This window comes from Oncorhynchus kisutch, linkage group LG4, assembly GCF_002021735.2.
Source record: "Oncorhynchus kisutch isolate 150728-3 linkage group LG4, Okis_V2, whole genome shotgun sequence".
Taxonomy (NCBI): Eukaryota; Metazoa; Chordata; class Actinopteri; order Salmoniformes; family Salmonidae; genus Oncorhynchus; species Oncorhynchus kisutch.
Window position 1 is genome coordinate 1,677,305 of NC_034177.2, and position 25,858 is coordinate 1,703,162.

Genomic DNA, 25,858 nt, shown 5'->3' on the forward strand with positions numbered 1-25,858 from the left:
AGAACTAGAAAACATTGAAATTGTTTGTGTATCCCATGCTTTCGGTGTTGTACACCAGATGAAAATGCACTAATTCTGGTTGTGGAAAATATATTTCAAAGCGGGTTAGACAGTGCAATGATTCTCTACACTGGACTTGCTTGTTTTGTCACAAAACTGAAATGGTCAAACTATTAGAATTTTAACAACCAGGAAATGGAAGAGTGATTTCTGAATAGTACATCTTTAACTAGTTTGCTGGAAGACAATCAACCATAGGCTAAATATTGCCAATAAGATGCAAAACCTCATAATTAAGCAATAAAGTCCCGAGGGGGTGTGGTATAAGGACAATATACCAAGGCTAAGGGCTGTTCTTAGGCACGACGCAACGCTGAGTGCCTGGACTTTAGCCGTGGTATATTGGAGATGTTATAGCAACGTGCATTAGGTGAACACCAAACATGGTATATTGGCCATACATCACAAACCCCGGAGGTGCCTTATTGCTATTATAACCTGGTTATCCAACTTAATTGGAGCAGTTCAAATAAATGTTTTGTCATACCCGTGGTATACGGGCTGCTATACCATGACTTTCAACCAATCAGCATTCAGGGCTCGAACCACCCAGTTTACAAATAGTAATTCACACTATGTAGCAGAAAGCTTTATCCAAAGTGTCCTACAGGGAATCGAACCCATAACATTTACTGTTGTACACGCCCTGCTCTACCGACTGAGCCGCATAGGACCACCACATTACCTTGTGGAATATTAAACTAATGATGTCAGGGCATATACATTTAACAGTTTTACCCATGTAGATAATAGATATATTTCCGTTTAGTGAATTGTTGCTGGCTGGCCCCCGAGTCAATATGAATTCTGCTGTTCTACCAATCAGCAAAATGCTCCAACGAGCTCGCAAACTGTACTATCACGTAACCAGGTCCATTTAGCTGCTCTGTCATACAGAGAGCCAGTTTCTTCAGACTCCGGACAACGTGGTGGTGGTGAGTCTCGTCTAAGGGAGAGGAAAACCTGGCAAACACCTGGTAACAACATGGATAATGTAGGCTAGATGAGTTTTGCGCACTCGAAAACGAATTGGTCTCTAATTCAACCCCCCCCCCCCCCAAAAAACCAACAGAAGTGACATTTGGACTTCTACATTGCCGTGGGTGTGATAGTCTAAGAACCAATGAATGCCACGGCTTGGATAATGGAGGTTTGGATGAGTTCAAACCACGACGGGTCTCGCCGCCGCAACTGGTAACGGTTTAGGCTAAATGTTTGGTGTTCACCTAATGCGCGGTGCTATAACATCTTCCGACTCCAACAGAAACAGAAAGATTTCCGACTGATGTGAAACATTTCAACTGATCTAAGATCTCGGGAGCTGTTAGGTTAATATCAGAGAGCTGCTGATGAAATATAGCCATAGATACGTGGTTTTATAACGGGTTTTGTTTTTTTAACGCTGGAAAACCCGTTAAACACCTGTTTAGAGTCGAGACGCGTAATCCCATGTTGGAGAGATCACAAGAAATGTTTGGGTTGCAGAGAAGAGGGGAATTTGACATTCTCTCTGTGTCACTCATAGTGGCGTTGATGTGCTGTGCGCAGAGGTGAGTGTTGGGGAAGAGACCCCGTCGTAAAGAAGGGATGGTCCCGTCCTATTGGAAAAAAGTTAGTTTAATGGTCTCTCTCTTGTATTTCAGCGCCAACGAACCGGGGAATATGTCTTTCGTAAAGGAGACGGTGGACAAACTGTTGAAGGGGTATGATATCCGCCTTCGACCAGACTTCGGAGGTACATCTACACTTTTTTTTTGCACGTTGATGATGGTGCAAATTATTGCCCAATAATATTACTATAATGAATATAATAATATACGTTATTTGTCATGTTCATGGTAATTTGATTATTGTTCCTATTTCTCAGGCAAACCGGTTTCTGTTGGCATGAGTTTAGATGTGGCAAACATCGACATGGTGTCAGAGGTCAACATGGCAAGTAGTATAAATCCATATACTTACATTTGACCATTGATTGACTGTGGATGTTGCATAATTTTTATTATTTTTTTATTTCACCTTTATTTAACCAGGTAGGCTAGTTGAGAACAAGTTCTCATTTACAACTGCGACCTGGCCAAGATAAAGCAAAGCAGTGTGACACAGACAACAACACAGAGTTACACATGGAATAAACAATAAACAAGCCAATAACACAATAAACAAATCAATGACACAGTAGAAAAAAGAAAGTCTATATTCAGTGTGTGCAAAAGGCATGAGGAGGTAGGCAATAAATAGGCCATAGGAGCGAATAGTTAGAATTTAGCAGATTAACACTGGAGTGATAAATGAGCAGATGATGATGTGCAGGTAGAGATATTGGTGTGCAAAAGAGCAGAAAAGTACAAAAAAATAAAAACAGTATGGGGATGAGGTAGGTAGATTGGGTGGGCTATTTACAGATAATGTTGACATATTTCAGACATTCGTATGGTTTACCTTTTCCTTATTGACAATGTTGTCTTCATGTTGTTTGAAAGGTTGTTTGAAAGGTTGAGCGGTCGCTTTATGTTGACCGACAGTATTTCAGACATCAGTATGTATTACCTTTCTGTCTGTCTGTCTTCACTGTCTTCACTGTCTTCACGCGTCAGAAGTGAAAACCTTTTGGTTGAGAAGTTAGTGGCAGATTGTTGTATTTTGTGTCTTGCTGAGCAGGATAAGGATGATACTTAATCAGCGTTTCTATATAGAAATACATGTTTCACATTGCAATGCATGGTCATATAAAGTCGTTGCTTTTCACAGGGCAACGCTCACATTACTTTTGATATGATTCTCTTCTCATTTGTTAAAATACATTTTACCGTTACTTAATCCTACTGCTCGTCATTGATAATCATTAAACCATTTGGTAAAACATATATATTTTTCTACTGGCTACTACAGATTTACATAATGAAAATGTAAGTTTGTAAAGTATAAACATTTAAAGTATGATACAGTGTATATATACTGTAATGTATTATTATGGAGTATAAAAACAATCTGATATTGACAAGATCAGAGATGTTAGTTTATTGGTCACATACACATATTAGCAGATGTTACAACCGGTGTGACGGAATGCTTGTGTTTCTAGCTCCTACAGTGGAATAGTTGTGTTTCTAGCTCCTACAGTGGAATAGTTGTGTTTCTAGCTCCTACAGTGGAATAGTTGTGTTTCTAGCTCCTACAGTGGAATAGTTGTGTTTCTAGCTCCTACAGTGGAATAGTTGTGTTTCTAGCTCCTACAGTGGAATAGTTGTGTTTCTAGCTCCTACAGTGGAATAGTTGTGTTTCTAGCTCCTACAGTGGAATAGTTGTGTTTCTAGCTCCTACAGTGGAATAGTTGTCTTTCTAGCTCCTACAGTGGAATGCTTGTGTTTCTAGCTCCTACAGTACAGTGGAATAGTTGTGTTTCTTGCTCCTACAGTACAGTGGAATAGTTGTGTTTCTTGCTACTACAGTGAAACGCTTGTGTTTCTAGGTCCTACAGTGGAATGCTTGTGTTTCTAGCTCCTACAGTGGAATAGTTGTGTTTCTAGCTCCTACAGTGCAGTGGAATAGTTGTGTTTCTTGCTCCTACAGTGAAACGCTTGTGTTTCTAGGTCCTACAGTGGAATAGTTGTGTTTCTAGGTCCTACAGTGGAATAGTTGTGTTTCTAGCTCCTACAGTGCAGTGGACTGCTTGTGTTTCTACCTCCTACAGTGCAGTGGAATGCTTGTGTTTCTAGCTCCTACAGTGGAATGCTTGTGTTTCTAGCTCCTACAGTGGAATGCTTGTGTTTCTAGGTCCTACAGTGGAATAGTTGTTTCTAGCTCCTACAGTACAGTGGAATACTTGTGTTTCTAGCTCCTACAGTGGAATAGTTGTGTTTCTAGCTCCTACAGTGGAATAGTTGTGTTTCTAGCTCCTACAGTGGAATGCTTGTGTTTCTAGCTCTTACAGTGGAATGCTTGTGTTTCTAGCTCCTACAGTGGAATGCTTGTGGTTCTAGCTCCTACAGTACAGTGTAGGTCCTACAGTGCAGTGGAATAGTTGTTTCTAGCTCCTACAGTACAGTGGAATAGTTGTGTTTCTAGCTCCTACAGTACAGTGGAATAGTTGTGTTTCTAGCTCCTACAGTACAGTGGAATAGTTGTGTTTCTAGCTCCTACAGTACAGTGGAATAGTTGTGTTTCTAGCTCCTACAGTGGAATAGTTGTGTTTCTAGGTCCTACAGTGCAGTGGAATAGTTGTGTTTCTAGGTCCTACAGTGCAGTGGAATAGTTGTGTTTCTAGGTCCTACAGTGCAGTGGAATGCTTGTGTTTCTAGCTCCTACAGTGCAGTGGAATAGGTGTGTTTCTAGCTCCTACAGTGCAGTGGAATAGTTGTGTTTCTAGCTCCTACAGTACAGTGGAATAGTTGTGTTTCTAGCTCCTACAGTACAGTGGAATGCTTGTGTTTCTAGCTCCTACAGTACAGTGGAATGCTTGTGTTTCTAGCTCCTACAGTACAGTGGAATGCTTGTGTTTCTAGCTCCTATAGTACAGTGGAATAGTTGTGTTTCTAGCTCCTACAGTACAGTGGAATAGTTGTGTTTCTAGCTCCTACAGTGGAATGCTTGTGTTTCTAGCTCCTACAGTGGAATAGTTGTGTTTCTAGCTCCTACAGTGCAGTGGAATAGTTGTGTTTCTAGGTCCTACAGTGCAGTGGAATGCTTGTGTTTCTAGCTCCTACAGTGCAGTGGAATAGTTGTGTTTCTAGCACCTACAGTACAGTGGAATGCTTGTGTTTCTAGCACCTACAGTACAGTGGAATGCTTGTGTTTCTAGCTCCTACAGTACAGTGGAATTCTTGTGTTTCTAGCTCCTACAGTACAGTGGAATGCTTGTTTCTAGCTCCTACAGTACAGTGGAATGCTTGTGTTTCTAGCTCCTATAGTACAGTGGAATACTTGTGTTTCTAGCTCTTACAGTGAAATGCTTGTGTTTCTAGCTCCTACAGTGCAGTGGAATGCTTGTGTTTCTAGCTCCTACAGTGCAGTGGAATAGTTGTGTTTCTAGCTCCTACAGTACAGTGGAATAGTTGTGTTTCTAGCTCCTACAGTGGAATAGTTGTGTTTCTAGCTCCTACAGTGGAATGCTTGTGTTTCTAGCTTCTACAGTACAGTGGAACAGTTGTGTTTCTTGCTCCTACAGTGGAATAGTTGTGTTTCTAGCTCCTACAGTGGAATGCTTGTGTTTCTAGCTCCTACAGTGGAATGCTTGTGTTTCTAGCTCCTACAGTGCAGTGGAATAGTTGTGTTTCTAGCTCCTACAGTGCAGTGGAATAGTTGTGTTTCTAGCTCCTACAGTGGAATGGTTGTGTTTCTAGCTCCTATAGTACAGTGGAATGGTTGTGTTTCTAGCTCCTATAGTACAGTGGAATAGTTGTGTTTCTAGCTCCTACAGTACAGTGGAATAGTTGTGTTTCTAGCTCCTACAGTACAGTGGAATAGTTGTGTTTCTAGCTCCTACAGTACAGTGGAATAGTTGTGTTTCTAGCTCCTACAGTACAGTGGAATAGTTGTGTTTCTAGCTCCTACAGTGGAATGGTTGTGTTTCTAGCTCCTACAGTGGAATAGTTGTTTCTAGCTCCTACAGTACAGTGGAATACTTGTGTTTCTAGCTCCTACAGTACAGTGGAATAGTTGTGTTTCTAGCTCCTACAGTGGAATGCTTGTGTTTCTAGCTCTTACAGTGGAATGCTTGTGTTTCTAGCTCCTACAGTGGAATGCTTGTGGTTCTAGCTCCTACAGTACAGTGTAGGTCCTACAGTGCAGTGGAATAGTTGTGTTTCTAGCTCCTACAGTACAGTGGAATAGTTGTGTTTCTTGGTCCTACAGTGCAGTGGAATAGTTGTTTCTAGCTCCTACAGTGCAGTGGAATGCTTGTGTTTCTAGCTCCTACAGTGCAGTGGATTGCTTGTGTTTCTAGCTCCTACAGTGCAGTGGAATAGTTGTTTCTAGCTCCTACAGTGCAGTGGAATGCTTGTGTTTCTAGCTCCTACAGTGCAGTGGAATGCTTGTGTTTCTAGCTCCTACAGTGCAATGGAATAGTTGTTTCTAGCTCCTACAGTGCAGTGGAATAGTTGTGTTTCTAGCTCCTACAGTGCAGTGGAATAGTTGTGTTTCTAGCTCCTACAGTGGAATAGTTGTGTTTCTAGCTCCTACAGTGGAATAGTTGTGTTTCTAGCTCCTACAGTGGAATGCTTGTGTTTCTAGCTCCTACAGTGGAACGCTTGTGTTTCTAGCTCCTACAGTGGAATAGTTGTGTTTCTAGCTCCTACAGTACAGTGGAATAGTTGTGTTTCTAGCTCCTACAGTGGAATGCTTGTGTTTCTAGCTCCTACAGTGGAACAGCTGTGTTTCTAGGTCCTACAGTGCAGTGGAATAGTTGTGTTTCTAGGTCCTACAGTGCAGTGGAATGCTTGTGTTTCTAGCTCCTACAGTACAGTGGAATAGTTGTGTTTCTAGCTCCTACAGTGGAATAGTTGTGTTTCTAGCTCCTACAGTGCAGTGGAATAGTTGTGTTTCTAGCTCCTACAGTGCAGTGGAATGCTTGTGTTTCTAGCTCCTACAGTGCAGTGGAATAGTTGTGTTTCTAGCTCCTACAGTACAGTGGAATAGTTGTGTTTCTAGCTCCTACAGTACAGTGGAATGCTTGTGTTTCTAGCTCCTATAGTACAGTGGAATACTTGTGTTTCTAGCTCTTACAGTGAAATGCTTGTGTTTCTAGCTCCTACAGTACAGTGTAGGTCCTACAGTACAGTGGAATAGTTGTGTTTCTAGCTCCTACAGTACAGTGGAATAGTTGTGTTTCTTGGTCCTACAGTGCAGTGGAATAGTTGTTTCTAGCTCCTACAGTGCAGTGGAATGCTTGTGTTTCTAGCCCCTACAGTGGAATAGTTGTGTTTCTAGCTCCTACAGTGGAATGCTTGTGTTTCTAGCTCTTACAGTGGAATGCTTGTGTTTCTAGCTCCTACAGTGGAATGCTTGTGGTTCTAGCTCCTACAGTACAGTGTAGGTCCTACAGTGCAGTGGAATAGTTGTGTTTCTAGCTCCTACAGTACAGTGGAATAGTTGTGTTTCTTGGTCCTACAGTGCAGTGGAATAGTTGTTTCTAGCTCCTACAGTGCAGTGGAATGCTTGTGTTTCTAGCTCCTACAGTGCAGTGGATTGCTTGTGTTTCTAGCTCCTACAGTGCAGTGGAATAGTTGTTTCTAGCTCCTACAGTGCAGTGGAATGCTTGTGTTTCTAGCTCCTACAGTGCAGTGGAATGCTTGTGTTTCTAGCTCCTACAGTGCAATGGAATAGTTGTTTCTAGCTCCTACAGTGCAGTGGAATAGTTGTGTTTCTAGCTCCTACAGTGCAGTGGAATAGTTGTGTTTCTAGCTCCTACAGTGGAATAGTTGTGTTTCTAGCTCCTACAGTGGAATAGTTGTGTTTCTAGCTCCTACAGTGGAATGCTTGTGTTTCTAGCTCCTACAGTGGAACGCTTGTGTTTCTAGCTCCTACAGTGGAATAGTTGTGTTTCTAGCTCCTACAGTACAGTGGAATAGTTGTGTTTCTAGCTCCTACAGTGGAATGCTTGTGTTTCTAGCTCCTACAGTGGAACAGCTGTGTTTCTAGGTCCTACAGTGCAGTGGAATAGTTGTGTTTCTAGGTCCTACAGTGCAGTGGAATGCTTGTGTTTCTAGCTCCTACAGTACAGTGGAATAGTTGTGTTTCTAGCTCCTACAGTGGAATAGTTGTGTTTCTAGCTCCTACAGTGCAGTGGAATAGTTGTGTTTCTAGCTCCTACAGTGCAGTGGAATGCTTGTGTTTCTAGCTCCTACAGTGCAGTGGAATAGTTGTGTTTCTAGCTCCTACAGTGCAGTGGAATAGTTGTGTTTCTAGCTCCTACAGTACAGTGGAATGCTTGTGTTTCTAGCTCCTATAGTACAGTGGAATACTTGTGTTTCTAGCTCTTACAGTGAAATGCTTGTGTTTCTAGCTCCTACAGTACAGTGTAGGTCCTACAGTACAGTGGAATAGTTGTGTTTCTAGCTCCTACAGTACAGTGGAATAGTTGTGTTTCTTGGTCCTACAGTGCAGTGGAATAGTTGTTTCTAGCTCCTACAGTGCAGTGGAATGCTTGTGTTTCTAGCCCCTACAGTGCAGTGGATTGCTTGTGTTTCTAGCTCCTACAGTGCAGTGGAATAGTTGTTTCTAGCTCCTACAGTGCAGTGGAATGCTTGTGTTTCTAGCTCCTACAGTGCAGTGGAATGCTTGTGTTTCTAGCTCCTACAGTGCAGTGGAATAGTTGTTTCTAGCTCCTACAGTGCAATGGAATAGTTGTTTCTAGCTCCTACAGTGCAGTGGAATAGTTGTGTTTCTAGCTCCTACAGTGCAGTGGAATAGTTGTGTTTCTAGCTCCTACAGTGGAATGCTTGTGTTTCTAGCTCCTACAGTGAAATACTTGTGTTTCTAGCTCCTACAGTGGAATGCTTGTGTTTCTAGCTCCTACAGTGGAACGCTTGTGTTTCTAGCTCCTACAGTGGAATAGTTGTGTTTCTAGCTCCTACAGTACAGTGGAATAGTTGTGTTTCTAGCTCCTACAGTGCAGTGGAATGCTTGTGTTTCTAGCTCCTACAGTGCAGTGGAATAGTTGTGTTTCTAGCTCCTACAGTACAGTGGAATAGTTGTGTTTCTAGCTCCTACAGTACAGTGGAATAGTTGTGTTTCAGCAATAGAGTAATACAGGCCAATAGAGTAATGTAATATAGGCCAATACAGTACTGTAATATAGGCCAATACAGTACTCTAATACTGTGATATAGGCCAATACAGTATTCTGATACTGTAATATAGGCCAATACAGTACTCTGATACTGTAATATAGGCCAATACAGTATTCTGATACTGTAATATAGGCCAATACAGTACTCTGATACTGTAATATAGGCCAATACAGTACTGTAATACTGTAATATAGGCCAATACAGTACTCTAATACTGTGATATAGGCCAATACAGTATTCTGATACTGTAATATAGGCCAATACAGTACTCTGATACTGTAATATAGGCCAATACAGTACTCTGATACTGTAATATAGGCCAATACAGTACTGTAATACTGTAATATAGGCCAATACAGTACTCTAATACTGTGATATAGGCCAATACAGTATTCTGATACTGTAATATAGGCCAATACAGTACTCTGATACTGTAATATAGGCCAATACAGTACTCTGATACTGTAATATAGGCCAATACAGTACTCTAATACTGTAATATAGGCCAATACAGTACTCTGATACTGTAATATAGGCCAATACAGTACTCTAATACTGTAATATAGGCCAATACAGTACTGTAATATAGGCCAATTCAGTAATATATTCCATTTACACAGCAGCAAATGTTTTCCAAAATGACAGCAGTCCATACATTTAGCTATGTAACCCCAGTGGGAATTCAACCCACAACTGTGGTGTTGCCAGGGCCATGCTCTATTGAACCCAGCTACGGACAGGACCACTACAATACATTCCTACAATACCAAAGTGCTTGGTTATGTTGCTGACTTCTTAACTTTGTAACCACTATTTTAGGAGTTTCATAATGAGTCAGCAGAGCACAGCTAAGTGGTCGAGCCCACAGAGGGCCATTTTAAAAGCATTACCCTCAACAGTAGAACCGGTCATAGAGGCTGTGTCCCAAATGACACCCCGTTTCCTATACTGTTGCACTACTTTTGACCACGGCCCCATAGGGCTCTGGTGAAGAGTAGTGCACTATGTAGGGAATAGGTTGCCATTTGGGACAGATGATCAGAATGGTTTCTGAATAATTCACAGCCTGACTGTTGCTTGATGTGTGGCAGGTTGTTATAACCCTGTCCTAGCCTGCTTCAGGTTGCTATAACCCTGTCCTAGCCTGCTTCAGGTTGCTATAACCCTGTCCTAGCCTGCTTCAGGTTGTTACAAAGTTATTATTTTTATTTGAAGATTCAGTTTGTAGCAGTGTCTTGGCATGGCGCTTTAGAGCGACTAAGTGGATACATTTTTTCATTTTTTTACTGGTCGCCCATGGGAATCAAACCCACAACCCTGGCATTGCAAGAGCCATGCCTCACCAACTGAGCCACAGCATCGACACTACTGTCTGTTTCAGTTTTGGCATGGCGAGGTTATCGGCCATCCTTACAAACTGAAACAGACAGTAGTGTCGATGCTGTGGCTCAGTTGGCGAGGTTATCGGCCATCCTTACAAACTGAAACAGACAGTAGTGTCGATGCTGTGGCTCAGTTGGCGAGGTTATCGGCCATCCTTACAAACTGAAACAGACAGTAGTGTCGATGCTGTGGCTCAGTTGGTGAGGCATGGCTCTTGCAATGCCAGGGTTGTGGGTTTGATTCCCATGGGCGACCAGTAAAAAAATGAAAAAATGTATCCACTTAGTCGCTCTAAAGTGTCTGCTAAATAACAAAAATAGCTCCCTTTATAGTTCCATATGTTTGACCAGGGGCTCTGGTGAAAGGTAGTAGGTATACCCCCAGCCTGGGTCTGCTATACTAGACACCCCCTGCCGGGGTCTGTGCTATACTAGACACCCCCTGCCTGGGTCTGTGCTATACTAGACACCCCCTGCCTGGGTCTGTGCTATACTAGACACCCCCTGCCTGGGTCTGTGCTATACTAGACACCCCCTGCCTGGGTCTGTGCTATACTAGACACCCCCTGCCTGGGTCTGTGCTATACTAGACACCCCCTGCCTGGGTCTGTGCTATACTAGACACCCCCTGCCTGGGTCTGTGCTATACTAGACACCCCCTGCCTGGGTCTGTGCTATACTAGACACCCCCTGCCTGGGTCTGTGCTATACTAGACACCCCCTGCCTGGGTCTGTGCTATACTAGACACCCCCTGCCTGGGTCTGTGCTATACTAGACACCCCCTGCCTGGGTCTGTGCTATACTAGACACCCCCTGCCTGGGTCTGTGCTATACTAGACGCCCCCTGCCTGGGTCTGTGCTATACTAGACGCCCCCTGCCTGGGTCTGTGCTATACTAGACGCCCCCTGCCTGGGTCTGTGCTATACTAGACGCCCCCTGCCTGGGTCTGTGCTTGAATAATGGCTGTGGAGGAGGGTGTCTATACTAGACAGGTCCTGAATAATGGCTGTGGAGGAGGGGGTCTATACTAGACAGGTCCTGAATAATGGCTGCTGAAGGCATGTTGTTGGGAGGAATATAGAGTTGTTTGACACTTCAATAAATATCAACCTGACTACAGGAAATCTATTTCCACTGTCAGACTGTGATGAATATCTCTGTCCATTGGTTGTCTCTTCTCCTGTGAGGAGAGGAGGAGCCTCCTGAACCTGACGCTAGTGAGAGAGTGTAGTTCTCCCAAAGAAATGCCATATTTGGGCGTTGGTTGAAACAATGTAAAATACAGTGTTTTATTTGATACACCTTATCGTAACCCTGCTCTATGTCTATATATACAGACGCATACAGTTTGACACACTTACTCATTCCTCATGGGTTTTTCTTTATTTTTACTATTTTCTACATTGTAAACTAATAGTGAAGACATCAACACTATGAAATAACACATATGGAATCATGTAGTAACCAAAATAGTGTTAAACAAATCTAAATATATGTTATATTTGAGTTTCTTCAAAGTAGCCACCCTTTGCCTTGATGACAGCTTTGCACAAGCTTGGCATTCTCTCAACCAGCTTCATGAGGTAGTCACCTGGAATACATTTCAATTAACATGTGTGCCTAGTTAAAAGTTAATTTGTGGAGTTTCTTTCCTTCTTAATGTGTTTGAGCCAATCAGTTGTGTTGTGACAAGGTAGGGGGGATATACAGAAGATAGCCCTATTTGGTAAAAGACCAAGTCCATATTATGGCAAGAACAACTCAAATAAGCAAAGAGAAATGACAGTCTGTCATTGCTTTTTAAGACATGAAGGTCAGTCAATCCAATTTCAAGAACTTTGAAAGTTTCTTCAAGTGCAGTTGCAAAAACCTTCAAGCGCTATGATGAAACCGGCTCTCATGAGGACCGCCACAGGAAAGTAAGACCCAGAGTTACCTCTGCTGCAGTACATTAGAGTTAACTGCACCGTAGATTGCAGCCCAAATAAATGCTTTTCAGAGTTCAAGTAACAGACACATCTCAACATCAACTGTTCAGAGGAGACTGCATGAATCAGGCCTTCATGGTTGAATTGCTGCAAAGAAACCACTACTAAAGGACACCAATAATAAGAAGAGACAATGGACATTTGACCGGTGGAAATCTGTCCTTTGGTCTGATGAGTCCAAATTTTAGATTTTTGGTTGGAAACATCGTGTCTTTGTGAGAAAGAGTAGGTGAACGGATGATAACTGCATGTGTGGTTTCCACCGTGAAGCATGGAGGAGGAGGTGTGATGGTGCTTTGCTGGTGACACTGTCTGTGATTTATTTAGAATTCAAGGAACACTTAACCAGCAGGGCTATCACAGCATTATGAAGCGATACACCATCCCATCTGGTTTTCCCTTACTGGGACTGACATTCGTTTTTTAATAGGACAATGACCCAAAACACAACTCCAGGCTGTGTAAGGTCTAGTTGACTAAAGAGGAGAGTGATGGAAAGGGGGATACCTAGTCAGTTGTACAACTGAATGCCTTCATCTGAAATTTGTCTTGTGTTTTTAATCCAACCCCTTTGAATCAGAGAGGTGTGGGGGGCTGCCATAATCGACATCCACGTCTTCAACGCCCGGGGAGCAGTGGGTTAACTGCCTTTACTTATGGGCTGAAGGACAGATTTTTACCTTGTCAGCTCGGGAATTCGATCCAGCAACCTTTCGGTGACTGGCCCAACGCTCTAACCACTAGGCTACCTGCCGCCCTGCTTCAGATGACCTGGCCTCCACAATCATTCGACCCTAACCCAATTGTGATGGTTCGGGATGAGTTAGACAGCAGAGTGAAGGAAAAGCAGCCAACAAGTTGTTAGCATATGTGGGAACTCCTTCAGACTGTTGGAAAAGCATTCCTCATGAAGCTGTTTGAGAGAATGTCAAGAGTGTGCAATGCAGTCATCAAGGCAAAGGGTGGCTACTTTGAAGTATCTCAAATATAAAATACATTTTGACGTGTTTAAAACTTTTTTGGTTACTACATGATTCCATATGTGTTATTTCATAGTTTTGGTGTCTTCACTATTATTCTACAATGTGGAAAATAGTTAAAATAAAGAAAAACCCTTGAATGAGTTGTTGTATCCAAACGTTTGACTGGTTCTGTAGGTGGGAAACCATGATACGACTGCTCTAATTCTCTGTGCGTCTCCAGGACTACACGTTGACCATGTACTTCCAGCAGTACTGGAGGGACAAGAGGCTGGCGTACGCTGGGATCCCCCTCAACCTGACGCTGGATAACCGGGTCGCCGACCAGCTCTGGGTCCCCGACACCTACTTCCTCAATGATAAGAAGTCCTTTGTGCATGGGGTCACCGTGAAGAACCGTATGATCCGACTGCATCCGGACGGCACCGTGCTCTACGGACTGAGGTTAGTACTGTCTCTCCACATATATATATATATATATATATGTCTCATCTGAGGTTAGCACTGTTGTCACGCCCTGGTCTAAGTATTTTGTGTTTTTTCTTCATGTATTGGGTCAGGCCAGGGTGTGGCATGGAGTTTTTGTATTGTGGTGTGTTTTGTCTTGGGGTTTTGGTGTGTATATATTTGGGATTGTAGCTAGTGGGGTTTTCTAGCAAGGTCTATGGCTGTCTGGAGTGATTCTCAATCAGAGGCAGGTGCTTATCGTTGTCTCTGATTGGGAACCATATTTAGGCAGCCATATTCTTTGAGTTTGTCGTGGGTGATTGTCCTATCTGTTCTATGTGTACTCTATGTTAGTTTTACACAAGTATAGGCTGTTTCGGTTTTTGTTTCGTTCTTTGTTTTGTAGTGTTTGTTTATTTCGTGTTACGTTTTGTTCATTAAATATGGATCGCAATCGACACGCTGCAGTTTGGTCCGACTCTCATTCATCACCACTAGAAAGCCGTAACAACTGTCTCTCCACATATATATATATATATATATATATATGTCTCATCTGAGGTTAGTACTGTCTCTCCATATATACGTAGCAGTATATTGTATATGTAGCAGTATATTATATATGGTATATGTAGCAGTATATTGTATATGTAGCAGTATATTATATATGGTATATGTAGCAGTATATTGTATATGTAGCAGTATATTATATATGGTATATGTAGCACTATATTATATATGGTATATGTAGCAGTATATTATATATGGTATATGCAGCAGTATATTATATATGTAGCAGTATATTATATATGGTATATGTAGTAGTATATTGTATATGTAGTAGTATATTATATATGGTATATGTAGTAGTATATTATATATGTAGCAGTATATTATATATGGTATATGTAGTAGTATATTATATATGTAGCAGTATATTATATATGGTATATGTAGTAGTATATTATATATGGTATATGTAGCAGTATATTGTATATGTAGCAGTATATTATATATGGTATATGTAGTAGTATATTATATGGTATATGTAGCAGTATATTGTATATGTAGCAGTATATTATATATGGTATATGTAGTAGTATATTGTATATGTAGCAGTATATTATATATGTAGTAGTATATTATATATGGTATATGTAGCAGTATATTATATATGGTATATGTAGTAGTATATTATATATGGTATATGTAGCAGTATATTGTATATGTAGCAGTATATTATATATGTAGTAGTATATTATATATGGTATATGTAGCAGTATATTATATATGGTATATGTAGCAGTATATTATATATGTAGCAGTATATTATATATGTAGCAGTATATTATATATGTAGCAGTATATTATATATGGTATATGTAGCAGTATATTATATATGGTATATGTAGCAGTATATTATATATGGTATATGTAGCAGTATATTATATATGGTATATGTAGCAGTATATTGTATATGTAGCAGTATATTATATATGGTATATGTAGCAGTATATTGTATATGTATCAGTATATTATATATGGTATATGTAGCAGTATATTATATATGGTATATGTAGCAGTATATTGTATATGTATCAGTATATTATATATGGTATATGTAGCAGTATATTATATATGGTATATGTAGTAGTATATTATATATGTAGCAGTATATTATATATGGTATATGTAGTAGTATATTATATATGTAGCAGTATATTATATATGGTATATGTAGTAGTATATTATATATGTAGCAGTATATTATATATGGTATATGTAGCAGTATATTATATATGGTATATGTAGCAGTATATTGTATATGTAGCAGTATATTATATATGGTATATGTAGTAGTATATTGTATATGTTGCAGTATATTGCAGTGAATATATTGCAATATAATACATTGTGTACTCAGGTTCTCCCTTAGTTAAAGAGGCACAGACCAGTTACACTTTTTTAAGTAAAAATATGTTTTTTTTACTGATGAAGAGGCAAAGTGCAATCACTTGGTAGCAGACCAGTAGCAGACCAGAATTACATCATTTAGGAAAAGTGCTTAATGTTGTTCCCCGGGCGCTGAAGATGTCGATTATGGCAGCCCCCCCTCCCCACCCACCTCTATGATTCATAGGGGTTGGGTTAAATGCAGAAGACACATTTCAGTTGAAGGCATTCAGTTGTACAACTGACTAGATATCCCCCTTTTCCCTTTTCCTATCAGAAGCTTGTATTAGCAATAGGCCATCGGATGCATCATGGCATCCCAACAGAGTACTAACAACTCAGGAAGAGAAGAGATCAACCTATCCAGGAAGGAAGAGACGGATCTGATTTAATGGATAGCGGAAGAGAGGATTTGCTGTTCTGTTAGGAGGCCGTTAATGGAGAAATGCTCATGTGTTTTCCTGGTAAAGTGGTCGTATTGCTACATTCAGAGACTCCCACACATCTCTCCATCCTGGACATCTAACTGATGCTGGCTAAACCACCACAGTCGGGGAGTCTCTCAGACCGAGGCTAAACCACCACAGTCGGGGAGTCTCTCAGACCGAGGCTAAACCACCACAGTCGGGGAGTCTCTCAGACCGAGGCTAAACCACCACAGTCGGGGAGCCTCTCAGACCGAGGCTAAACCACCACAGTCGGGGAGCCTCTCAGACCGAGGCTAAACCACCACAGTCGGGGAGCCTCTCAGACCGAGGCTAAACCACCACAGTCGGGGAGCCTCTCAGACCGAGGCTAAACCACCACAGTCGGGGAGCCTCTCAGACCGAGGCTAAACCACCACGTTTAGTGAACCTAGTCTCTGCCCCGTTTAGTGAACTTAGGTAAAATTTGGCTCAGACGAGGCTTACTTATGCTTCCAATACAAGGCTTACTTATGCTTCCAACATTCCCTGCAGTAATGAGTGTGTTGGCTCATTTAAACAGGCCACATCGGACCAGCCAGACAGTGTGCTGGCTGATTGAGACCAGGCCACATCGGACCAGACAGGCAGTGTGTTGGTTCATTTAAACAGTCCACGTCGGACCAGACAGGCAGTATGTTGGTTCATTGAGAACAGTCCACGTCGGACCAGACAGGCAGTGTGTTGGCTCATTTAAACAGTCCACGTCGGACCAGACAGGCAGTGTGTTGGCTCATTGAGACCAGGCCACATCGGACCAGCCAGACAGTGTGCTGGCTCATTGAGACCAGGCCACATCGGACCAGACAGGCAGTGTGCTGGCTCATTGAGACCAGGCCACATCGGACCAGACAGGCAGTGTGCTGGCTCATTGAGACCAGGCCACATCGGACCAGACAGGCAGTGTGTTGGCTCATTGAGACCAGGCCAATGGCTCTCTATTAACGTATGTGTTGTCTTAGTGAGTCAGACCAGTGCCAGGGCACACCTCCAGAAGAGACTGCTGTAGTGGGTTCATGTTTCAACCAGAGGTTTCTTCAGGACCTGCGTGTTCAGGGCTTGACGTTGTTGGTTCAACACAGACAAATAGAACCCACACAGCTCTTTCTAGCTCTGGAGGTGGCAGCTGGGAAAGGGCTGACATTCTCATTGATGTGTGTGTGTGGGGGGGGTCATAAGTGTGTGTGTGTGTGGGGGGGGGGGGTCATAAGTGTGTGTGTGGTAATAAGTGGGTGTGAGCATGTGTGCTAAGGTACGGAGAATCTGAGCATGTCAGTCCTGTTCAGGAGGCCGGTCCTGTTCAGGAGGCCAGTCCAGAATTTTTACTCTGTCTATCAGGGCTCCCGAGTGGCGCAGCAGTCTAAGGCACTGCATCTCAGTGCTTGAGGCGTCACCACCGGCCGTGATTGGGAGTCCCATAGTTGTGGGAACCCACAATTGGCCTAACGTAGTCCGGGTTTGGCTGGTATTGTAAATAAGAATTTGTTCTTAACTGACTTTCCTGGTTAAATTTAAATAAATAAATATCAGCATGTCTTTACCTTTTCTGTAGGATGTGTTTGCTTATCTTTTATTCAGTCCCAAATGGCATTCTATTCCCTAGTGTACTAGTTTTCACCAGAGCCCTATGGGCCTTGGTCCGAAGTAGTGCACTATAAAGGGAAACGTTTATGGACTCGCACCATGCCTGTTTCTTAATCTGTGTCATAATGTTGGTCTGTTTGATGTAGGATAACAACGACTGCTGCCTGTATGATGGACCTGAGGAGATACCCACTGGACGAACAGAACTGTACTCTGGAGATAGAGAGCTGTGAGTAAACTAGATATCAAACCAAATCAAATCATTGGTCACATACACATATTTAGCAGATGTTATTGCGGGTGTAGGGAAATGCTGTAGTGTTCCTAACTCCAACAGTGCAGTAGTATCTAACAATTCACAACAATACACACAAGATAAAAGTAATATCATGAAATTAAGAAATATATAAATATTAGGACAAGCAATGTCGGAGTCCGGTGTATAAAAAATATATATATGTGATGCGATGTATAGACACTATACTATATATTCTATCCACATACTGTCCATATCTGTAGGATCGAATAGTACATTTCCAGCTATAGTTGAATAGGATGAGCATTGACAATAATACAGTATATACATATGAAATGAGTAAAACAGTATGTAAACATTATTAAAGTGACCAGTGATTCCATGTCTATGTACATAAGGCAGCAGCCTCTAAGATGCAGGGTTGAGTAACCGGGTGGTAGCCGTCTAGTGACGGTGACTAAGCTCAGGGCAGGGTACTGGACGGGGGCCAGCTAGTGACGGTATAATTGAGCCGGAGGGGATGGCTGTCATTTTACTGGCTCCTAACCAACTGTGCTGTTTTTCCACATTGTTTGTAACTTATTTTGTACATAATGTTGCTGCTATCGTCTCTTATGACCGAAAAGAGCTTCTGGACATCAGAACAGCGATTACTCACCTCAAACTGAATGAAGAGTTTTTTTTCTTTAATGAGTCTAACTCGAAGGATATACTGCTTTGTCAAGACAAGGCCCAAATCCCCATCATCAGCGTGAGGAAAAGACGGAGGAAAAGCGGGAGGAGGGCGGGTGCAAGGATTTCGCCGACGAATAGGTAAACCACCACTGCCCTCCGTACTATTGGCCAACGTGCAGCCAATCATTGGAAAACAAACTGGACGATCTACGATTAAGACTATTCTACCAACGGGATATTAAAAACTGTCATCTTATGTTTCACCGAGACATGGCTGAACGACGACACGGATAATATAGAGCTGGCTGGCTTCTCCATGCATCGGCAGGACAGAGAAGCTACATCTGTTAAGACGAGGGGCGGGGGTGTGTATTTGTCAATAACTGCTGGTGCATTCTACCTCGAGACTTAAAGAAGTCTCGAGGTAGAATACCTCATGATAAGCTGTAGACCACATTATCTACCAAGAGAGTTCTCATCTATATTATTCGTAGCCATCTATTAACCACCACAAACCGATGCTGGCACTAAGACCACATTCAACCAACTCTATAAGGCCATAAGCCAGCAATGCAATGCTCATCCAGATGTGGCACTCCTAGTGGCCGGGGATGTTAATGCAGGCAAACTTAAATCCATTTGACCTCATTTCTACCAGTATGTTACATGTGCAACCAGAGGGAAAAAAACTCTAGACCACCTTTACTCCACACACAGAGACTCATACAAAGCTCTTCCCCCGACCTCCATTTGGCAAATCTAACCATAATTCTATCCTCCGGATTCCTGCTTACAAGTAAAAACTAAAGCAGGAAGTACCAGTGACTTACTCAATACGGAAGTGGTCAGATGAAGCGGATGATAAACTACAGGACTGTTTTCCTGCACAGACTGGAATATGTTCCTGGATCCATCCAATTGCATGCTAGTCACCGGCTTCATAAATAAGTGCATCAACAACGTCCCCACAGTGACTGTACGTACATTTCCCAACCAGAAGCCATGGATTACAAGCAACATCCGCACCAAGCTAAAGGCTAGAGTGGCAAGTAACCTAGTGGTTAGAGCATTGGGCCAGTAACTGAAAGTTTGCTGACTCGAATCCTTAAGCTTATAAGAATCCCGCTATGCCCTCAGACAAATCATCAAACAGGCAAAACGCCAATACAGGACTATTATGGGCTACAAAGGGAAACCGAGTCGCGAGCTGCCCAGTGATGCGAGCCTACCAGACTAGCTAAGTGTCTTTTATGCTCGCTTCGAGGCAAGCAACACTGAAGCATGTATGAGAGCACCAGCTGTTCTGGATGACTGTGTGATCACACTCTCCGTAGCTGATGTGAGCAAGACCTTTTAAATAGGTCAACATTCACAAAGCTGCGGGACCAGACAGATTACCAAGACATGTACTCAAAGCATGCATGGACCAACTGGCAAGTGTCTTCACTGACATTTTCAACCTCTCCCTGACTGAGTCTATAGTACTTACATGTTTCAAACAGACTAGCTCGGTGCCCAAGAAAGCGAAGGTAACCTGCCTAAATGATTACCGCCCCGTAGCACTCACATCGGTAGCCATGAGGTGTGTTGAAAGGCTGGTCATGGCTCACATCAACACCATCATGCCGGAAACCCTAGACCTACTCCAATTTGCATACTGCCCCAACAGATCCACAGATAACAAAATCTCAATCGCACTCCACACTGCCCTTTCCCACCTGGACAAAAGGAACACCTATGTGAGAATGCTGTTCATTGACTACAGCTCTGTGTTATGGTGCCCACAAAGCACCATAGTGCCCACAAAGCTCATCACGAAGCTAAGGACCCTGGGACTGAACACCTCCCTCTGCAACTGGATCCTGGACTTCCTGACTGGCTGCCCCCAGGTGGTAAGGGTAGGCAACAACACGTCTGCCACGCTGATCCTCAACACTGGGGCCCTTCAAGGGTGCGTGCTCAGTCCCCTCCTACTCCCTGTTCACCCATGGCTGCATGGCCAAGCACGACTCCAACACCATCATTAAGTTTGCTGACGACACAACAGTTGTAGGCCTGATCACTGACAACGATGAGACAGCCTATAGGGAGGAGGTCAGAAACCTTGCAGTGTGGTGCCAGGAGAGCAACCTATCCCTCAACTTGAACAAGACAAAGGAGCTGATCGTGGAGTATAGGAAAAGGAGGGCCGAACAGGCCCCCATTAACATCGACGGGGCTATAGTAGAGCGGGCCGAGTTTCAAGTTCTTTGGTGTCCACATCACCAACAAACTATCATGGTCCAAACACACCCAGGCAGTTGTGAAGAGGGCACGACCACACCTTTTCCCCCTCAGGAGACTGAAAAGATTTGGCATGGGTCCCCAGATGCATCATTGAGAGCATATTGACTGGCTGCATCACCGCCTGATATGGCAACTGTTCTACATCTGACCGTAAGGCTCTTGCCTTTCTAAGGTCTTCGAAAGCCAAGTCAACAAACAGATTACCGACCATTTCGAATCTCACCATACCTTCTCTGCTATGCAATCTGGTTTCAGAGCTGGTCATGGGTGCACCTCAGCCACGCTCAAGGTCCTAAACGATATCTTAACCGCCATCGATAAGAAACATTACTGTGCAGCCGTATTCATTGATCTGGCCAAGGCTTTCGACTCTGTCAATCACCATATCCTCATCGGCAGACTCGACAGCCTTGGTTTCTCAAATGATTGCCTCGCCTGGTTCACCAACTACTTCTCTGATAGAGTTCAGTGTGTCAAGTCGGAGGGTCTGCTGTCCGGACCTCTGGCAGTCTCTATGGGGGTGCCACAGGGTTCAATTCTTGGACCGACTCTCTTCTCTGTATACATCAATGAGGTCGCTCTTGCTGCTGGTGAGTCCCTGATCCACCTCTACGCAGACGACACCATTCTGTATACTTCCGGCCCTTCTTTGGACACTGTGTTAACAACCCTCCAGGCAAGCTTCAATGCCATACAACTCTCCTTCCGTGGCCTCCAATTGCTCTTAAATACAAGTAAAACTAAATGCATGCTCTTCAACCGATCGCTACCTGCACCTACCCGCCTGTCCAACATCACTACTCTGGACGGCTCTGACTTAGAATACGTGGACAACTACAAATACTTAGGTGTCTGGTTAGACTGTAAACTCTCCTTCCAGACCCATATCAAACATCTCCAATCCAAAGTTAAATCTAGAATTGGCTTCCTATTTCGCAACAAAGCATCCTTCACTCATGCTGCCAAACATACCCTTGTAAAACTGACCATCCTACCAATCCTCGACTTTGGCGATGTCATTTACAAAATAGCCTCCAATACCCTACTCAACAAATTGGATGCAGTCTATCACAGTGCAATCCGTTTTATCACCAAAGCCCCATATACTACCCACCATTGCGACCTGTACGCTCTCGTTGGCTGGCCCTCGCTTCATACTCGTCGCCAAACCCACTGGCTCCATGTCATCTACAAGACCCTGCTAGGTAAAGTCCCCCCTTATCTCAGCTCGCTGGTCACCATAGCATCTCCCACCTGTAGCACACGCTCCAGCAGGTATATCTCTCTAGTCACCCCCAAGACCAATTCTTTCTTTGGCCGCCTCTCCTTCCAGTTCTCTGCTGCCAATGACTGGAACGAACTACAAAAATCTCTGAAACTGGAAACACTTATCTCCCTCACTAGCTTTAAGCACCAACTGTCAGAGCAGCTCACAGATTACTGCACCTGTACATAGCCCACCTAAAATTTAGCCCAAACAACTACCTCTTTCCCAACTGTATTTAATTTTTATTTATTTATTTATTTTGCTCCTTTGCACCCCATTATTTTTTTATTTCTACTTTGCACATTCTTCCATTGCAAAACTACCATTCCAGTATTTTACTTGCTATATTGTATTTACTTTGCCATCATGGCCTTTTTTTGCCTTTACCTCCCTTCTCACCTCATTTGCTCACATTGTATATAGACTTGTTTATACTGCATTATTGACTGTATGTTTGTTTTTACTCCATGTGTAACTCTGTGTCGTTTTATCTGTCGAACTGCTTTGCTTTATCTTGGCCAGGTCGCAATTGTAAATGAGAACTTGTTCTCAACTTGCCTACCTGGTTAAATAAAGGTAAAATAAATAAATAAAATAAAAAACAGAGTGCCATCATTGGGTCCAAGCTTCCTGCCATCCAGGACCTCTATACCAGGCAGTGTCAGAGGAAGGCCCTAAAAATGGTCAAAGACTCCAGTCACACACAGACTGTTCTCTCTGCTACCGCACGGCAAGCGGTACCAGAGCACCAAGTCTAGGACCAAAAGGCTCCTTAACAGCTTCTACCCCCAAGCCATAAGACTGATGAACAATTAATAAAATGTCCACCCAGACTATTTACACATTGACCCCTCCCCCCTCTTTGTTTTTACACCATCATGCCGGAAACCCTAGACCCATTCCAATTTGGGGGTGGGTCCAATTTGCATTTTTGAATGTTCCAAATAGAAATTCCCTTTTTAATAGAGTCAATGTTATTTCTTATTCAACAAGTCAGAAGCATTTTTGTTCTACATAGCCTACGTTTTTACCTATTTTTCTGTTACTACTCGCTGTTTATTATCTATTCATAGTCACTTCACGAATTACCTTGACTAACCTGTATCCCCGTTAACTCGGTACCTGTACCACCTGTAAATAGCCTTGTTATTGTTATGTATATTTTTTTTATCACTTTAGTTTATTTAGTAAATATTTTATTATGAACTGCACTGTTGGCCTGTAAGCATTTCATGGTCTACACCTGTTGTATGGCTATTTAACAGTCTGAAATGTAAGGTGTTTTTCAGTCTCTCGGTCCCATCTTTGATGCACCTGTACTGACCTCGCCTTCTGGATGGTAGCGGATTGAACAGGCCTTTTCTCGGGTGGCTGAGGTCCTTGATGATCTTTTTGCCCTTCCTGTGACATCCAGTGCTGTAGGTGTCCTGAAGGGCAGGTAGTGTGCAGTTGGCATACCAGGCGGTGCAGTTGGCATACCAGGCGGTGCAGTTGGCATACCAGGCGGTGCAGTTGGCATACCAGGCGGTGCAGTTGGCATACCAGGCGGTGCAGTTGGCATACCAGGCGGTGCAGTTGGCATACCAGGCGGTGCAGTTGCCATTCCAGGCGGTGCAGTTGCCATACCAGGCGTTGATAGAGTCCTCTGAAGAGGAGATCGATAGAGTGGACTCTGTACTTGTCCAAAATGGCACACTATTCCCTATATAGTGCAATACTTTAGACCAGAACCCTATTCCCTATATAGTGCACTACATTAGACCAGAGCCCTATTCCCTATATAGTACACTACTTTAGACCAGAGCCCTATTCCCTATATAGTACACTACTTTAGACCAGAGCCCTATTCCCTATATAGTACACTACTTTAGACCAGAGCCCTATTCCCTATATAGTACACTACTTTAGACCAGAGCCCTATTCCCTATATAGTGCACTACTTTAGACCAGAACCCTATTCCCTATATAGTGCACTACTTTAGACCAGAACACTATTCCCTATATAGTGCACTACTTTAGACCAGAACCCTATTCCCTATATAGTGCACTACTTTAGACCAGAACCCTATTCCCTATATAGTGCACTACTTTAGACCAGAGCCCTATTCCCTATATAGTGCACTACTTTTTATCTGGAATAGGGTGCCATTGGGGACACAAACACATTGTCAGCTAGACATCAGGCTAATAGTAGATTTACGTCAGCCTCATGTTACCCACGATCTATTACCCACGAGCCTCTGCTCTTTCTGTGATTCACAGGACTTCATCATACTCTGTCATCACGAGCCACAAATATCACTTAGCCTGAATGCTAATGAAATAGATGAGTCATCTTAATGTGTCAACTAAATTCATGACAAAGCTAGTGTAAGTTAGTGCTTTAGTGTGTTGTCTTGGGTTACATAACCTATATTTTACTTTCATTCGCACATATTTAGTAGTTCACTGCATTCAATAGCGGGGATAACCTAAAATACGTTATTTCTCATCAGACTCGCATAGTTAACTCGATTCAACTATGATTTCTATTATGTTGAGTAATGAACTAAGTATGGCGCATGCCTGTGTGTTTCTGTGTGACAGATGGCTACACCACAGATGACATCGAGTTCTACTGGAAAGGGGGGGAGAATGCTGTGACAGGAGTGACTCGCATCGAGCTGCCTCAGTTCTCCATCGTGGACTACAAACTGGTTTCCAGGAATGTGGTCTTTTCCACAGGTACAGTAACGGCCATGGAGAGCCATGATTAGGGTTGCTTTTACAGAAAACGTAGGTTTGACGATTCCCGGAATCAGGAGGGAATCTAGGATTTCAAGGGAAACCTGGGAGTTTTGTGGAAGTTAATGTAACACTGCAAAACTTATCATGATCATATTATACAGTCCCCGTGTTTGGTATCATTATCCAAAAAATTGGCGCACTCTTTTGTGATTCGTTTTTTGTTTGTTAGACAAAACCAGACCAACAGCCTCTGATGAAGTTTCCGTTGTTTGTTAGAGAAACCAGACCAACTGCCTCTGATGAAGTTTCTGTTGTTTGTTAGAGAAACCAGACCAACAGCCTCTGATGAAGTTTCCAGAAACCAGACCAACAGCCTCTGATGAAGTTTCCGTTGTTTGTTAGAGAAACCAGACCAACTGCCTCTGATTAAGTTTCTGTTGTTTGTTAGAGAAACCAGATCAACAGCCTCTGATGAAGTTTCCGTTGTTTGAGAAACCAGACCAACAGCCTCTGATGAAGTTTCCGTTGTTTGAGAAACCAGACCAACTGCCTCTGATGAAGTTTCCGTTGTTTGAGAAACCAGACCAACTGCCTCTGATGAAGTTTCCGTTGTTTGAGAAACCAGACCAACAGCCTCTGATGAAGTTTCCAGAAACCAGACCAACTGCCTCTGATGAAGTTTCCGTTGTTTGAGAATCCAGACCAACTGCCTCTGATGAAGTTTCCGTTGTTTGAGAAACCAGACCAACTGCCTCTGATGTTTCCATTACCTCAAACTTTATTGTTACTTTTATTTTTACTACGCAACAATCTCTCTCCCAGCTCCCACCAAAATGTTATGTTCCTGTGCATTGTATTGTGATGTAGTTTTCAGGTACTCAAACACTCCAACAAACACCCTGAACCTTATTGAAGAGTGATCCAGAATAATAGTTATTGTCTGGGGTCCTGTAGTGTAGTGTAGTGGTCCTGTGATCCAGAATAATAGTTATTTTCTG

General features: G+C 42.8%; 1 protein-coding gene across 1 annotated transcript in view; it reads left to right on the forward strand.

Moving 5' to 3' along the window:
* The first annotated feature begins 809 nt into the window (after positions 1–809).
* Positions 810–25,858, forward strand: part of gabrb3 (gamma-aminobutyric acid type A receptor subunit beta3) — a 41,328-nt gene continuing 16,279 nt past the window's right edge. Inside the window, exons 1-6 of the mRNA XM_020476632.2 lie at positions 810–1,610; positions 1,704–1,795; positions 1,928–1,995; positions 13,425–13,645; positions 17,796–17,878; positions 24,720–24,857. Of these exons, the coding sequence (XP_020332221.1) occupies positions 1,510–1,610; positions 1,704–1,795; positions 1,928–1,995; positions 13,425–13,645; positions 17,796–17,878; positions 24,720–24,857 (703 nt within the window). The 5' untranslated portion in view covers positions 810–1,509. The remainder of the gene's footprint in view (positions 1,611–1,703; positions 1,796–1,927; positions 1,996–13,424; positions 13,646–17,795; positions 17,879–24,719; positions 24,858–25,858) is intronic.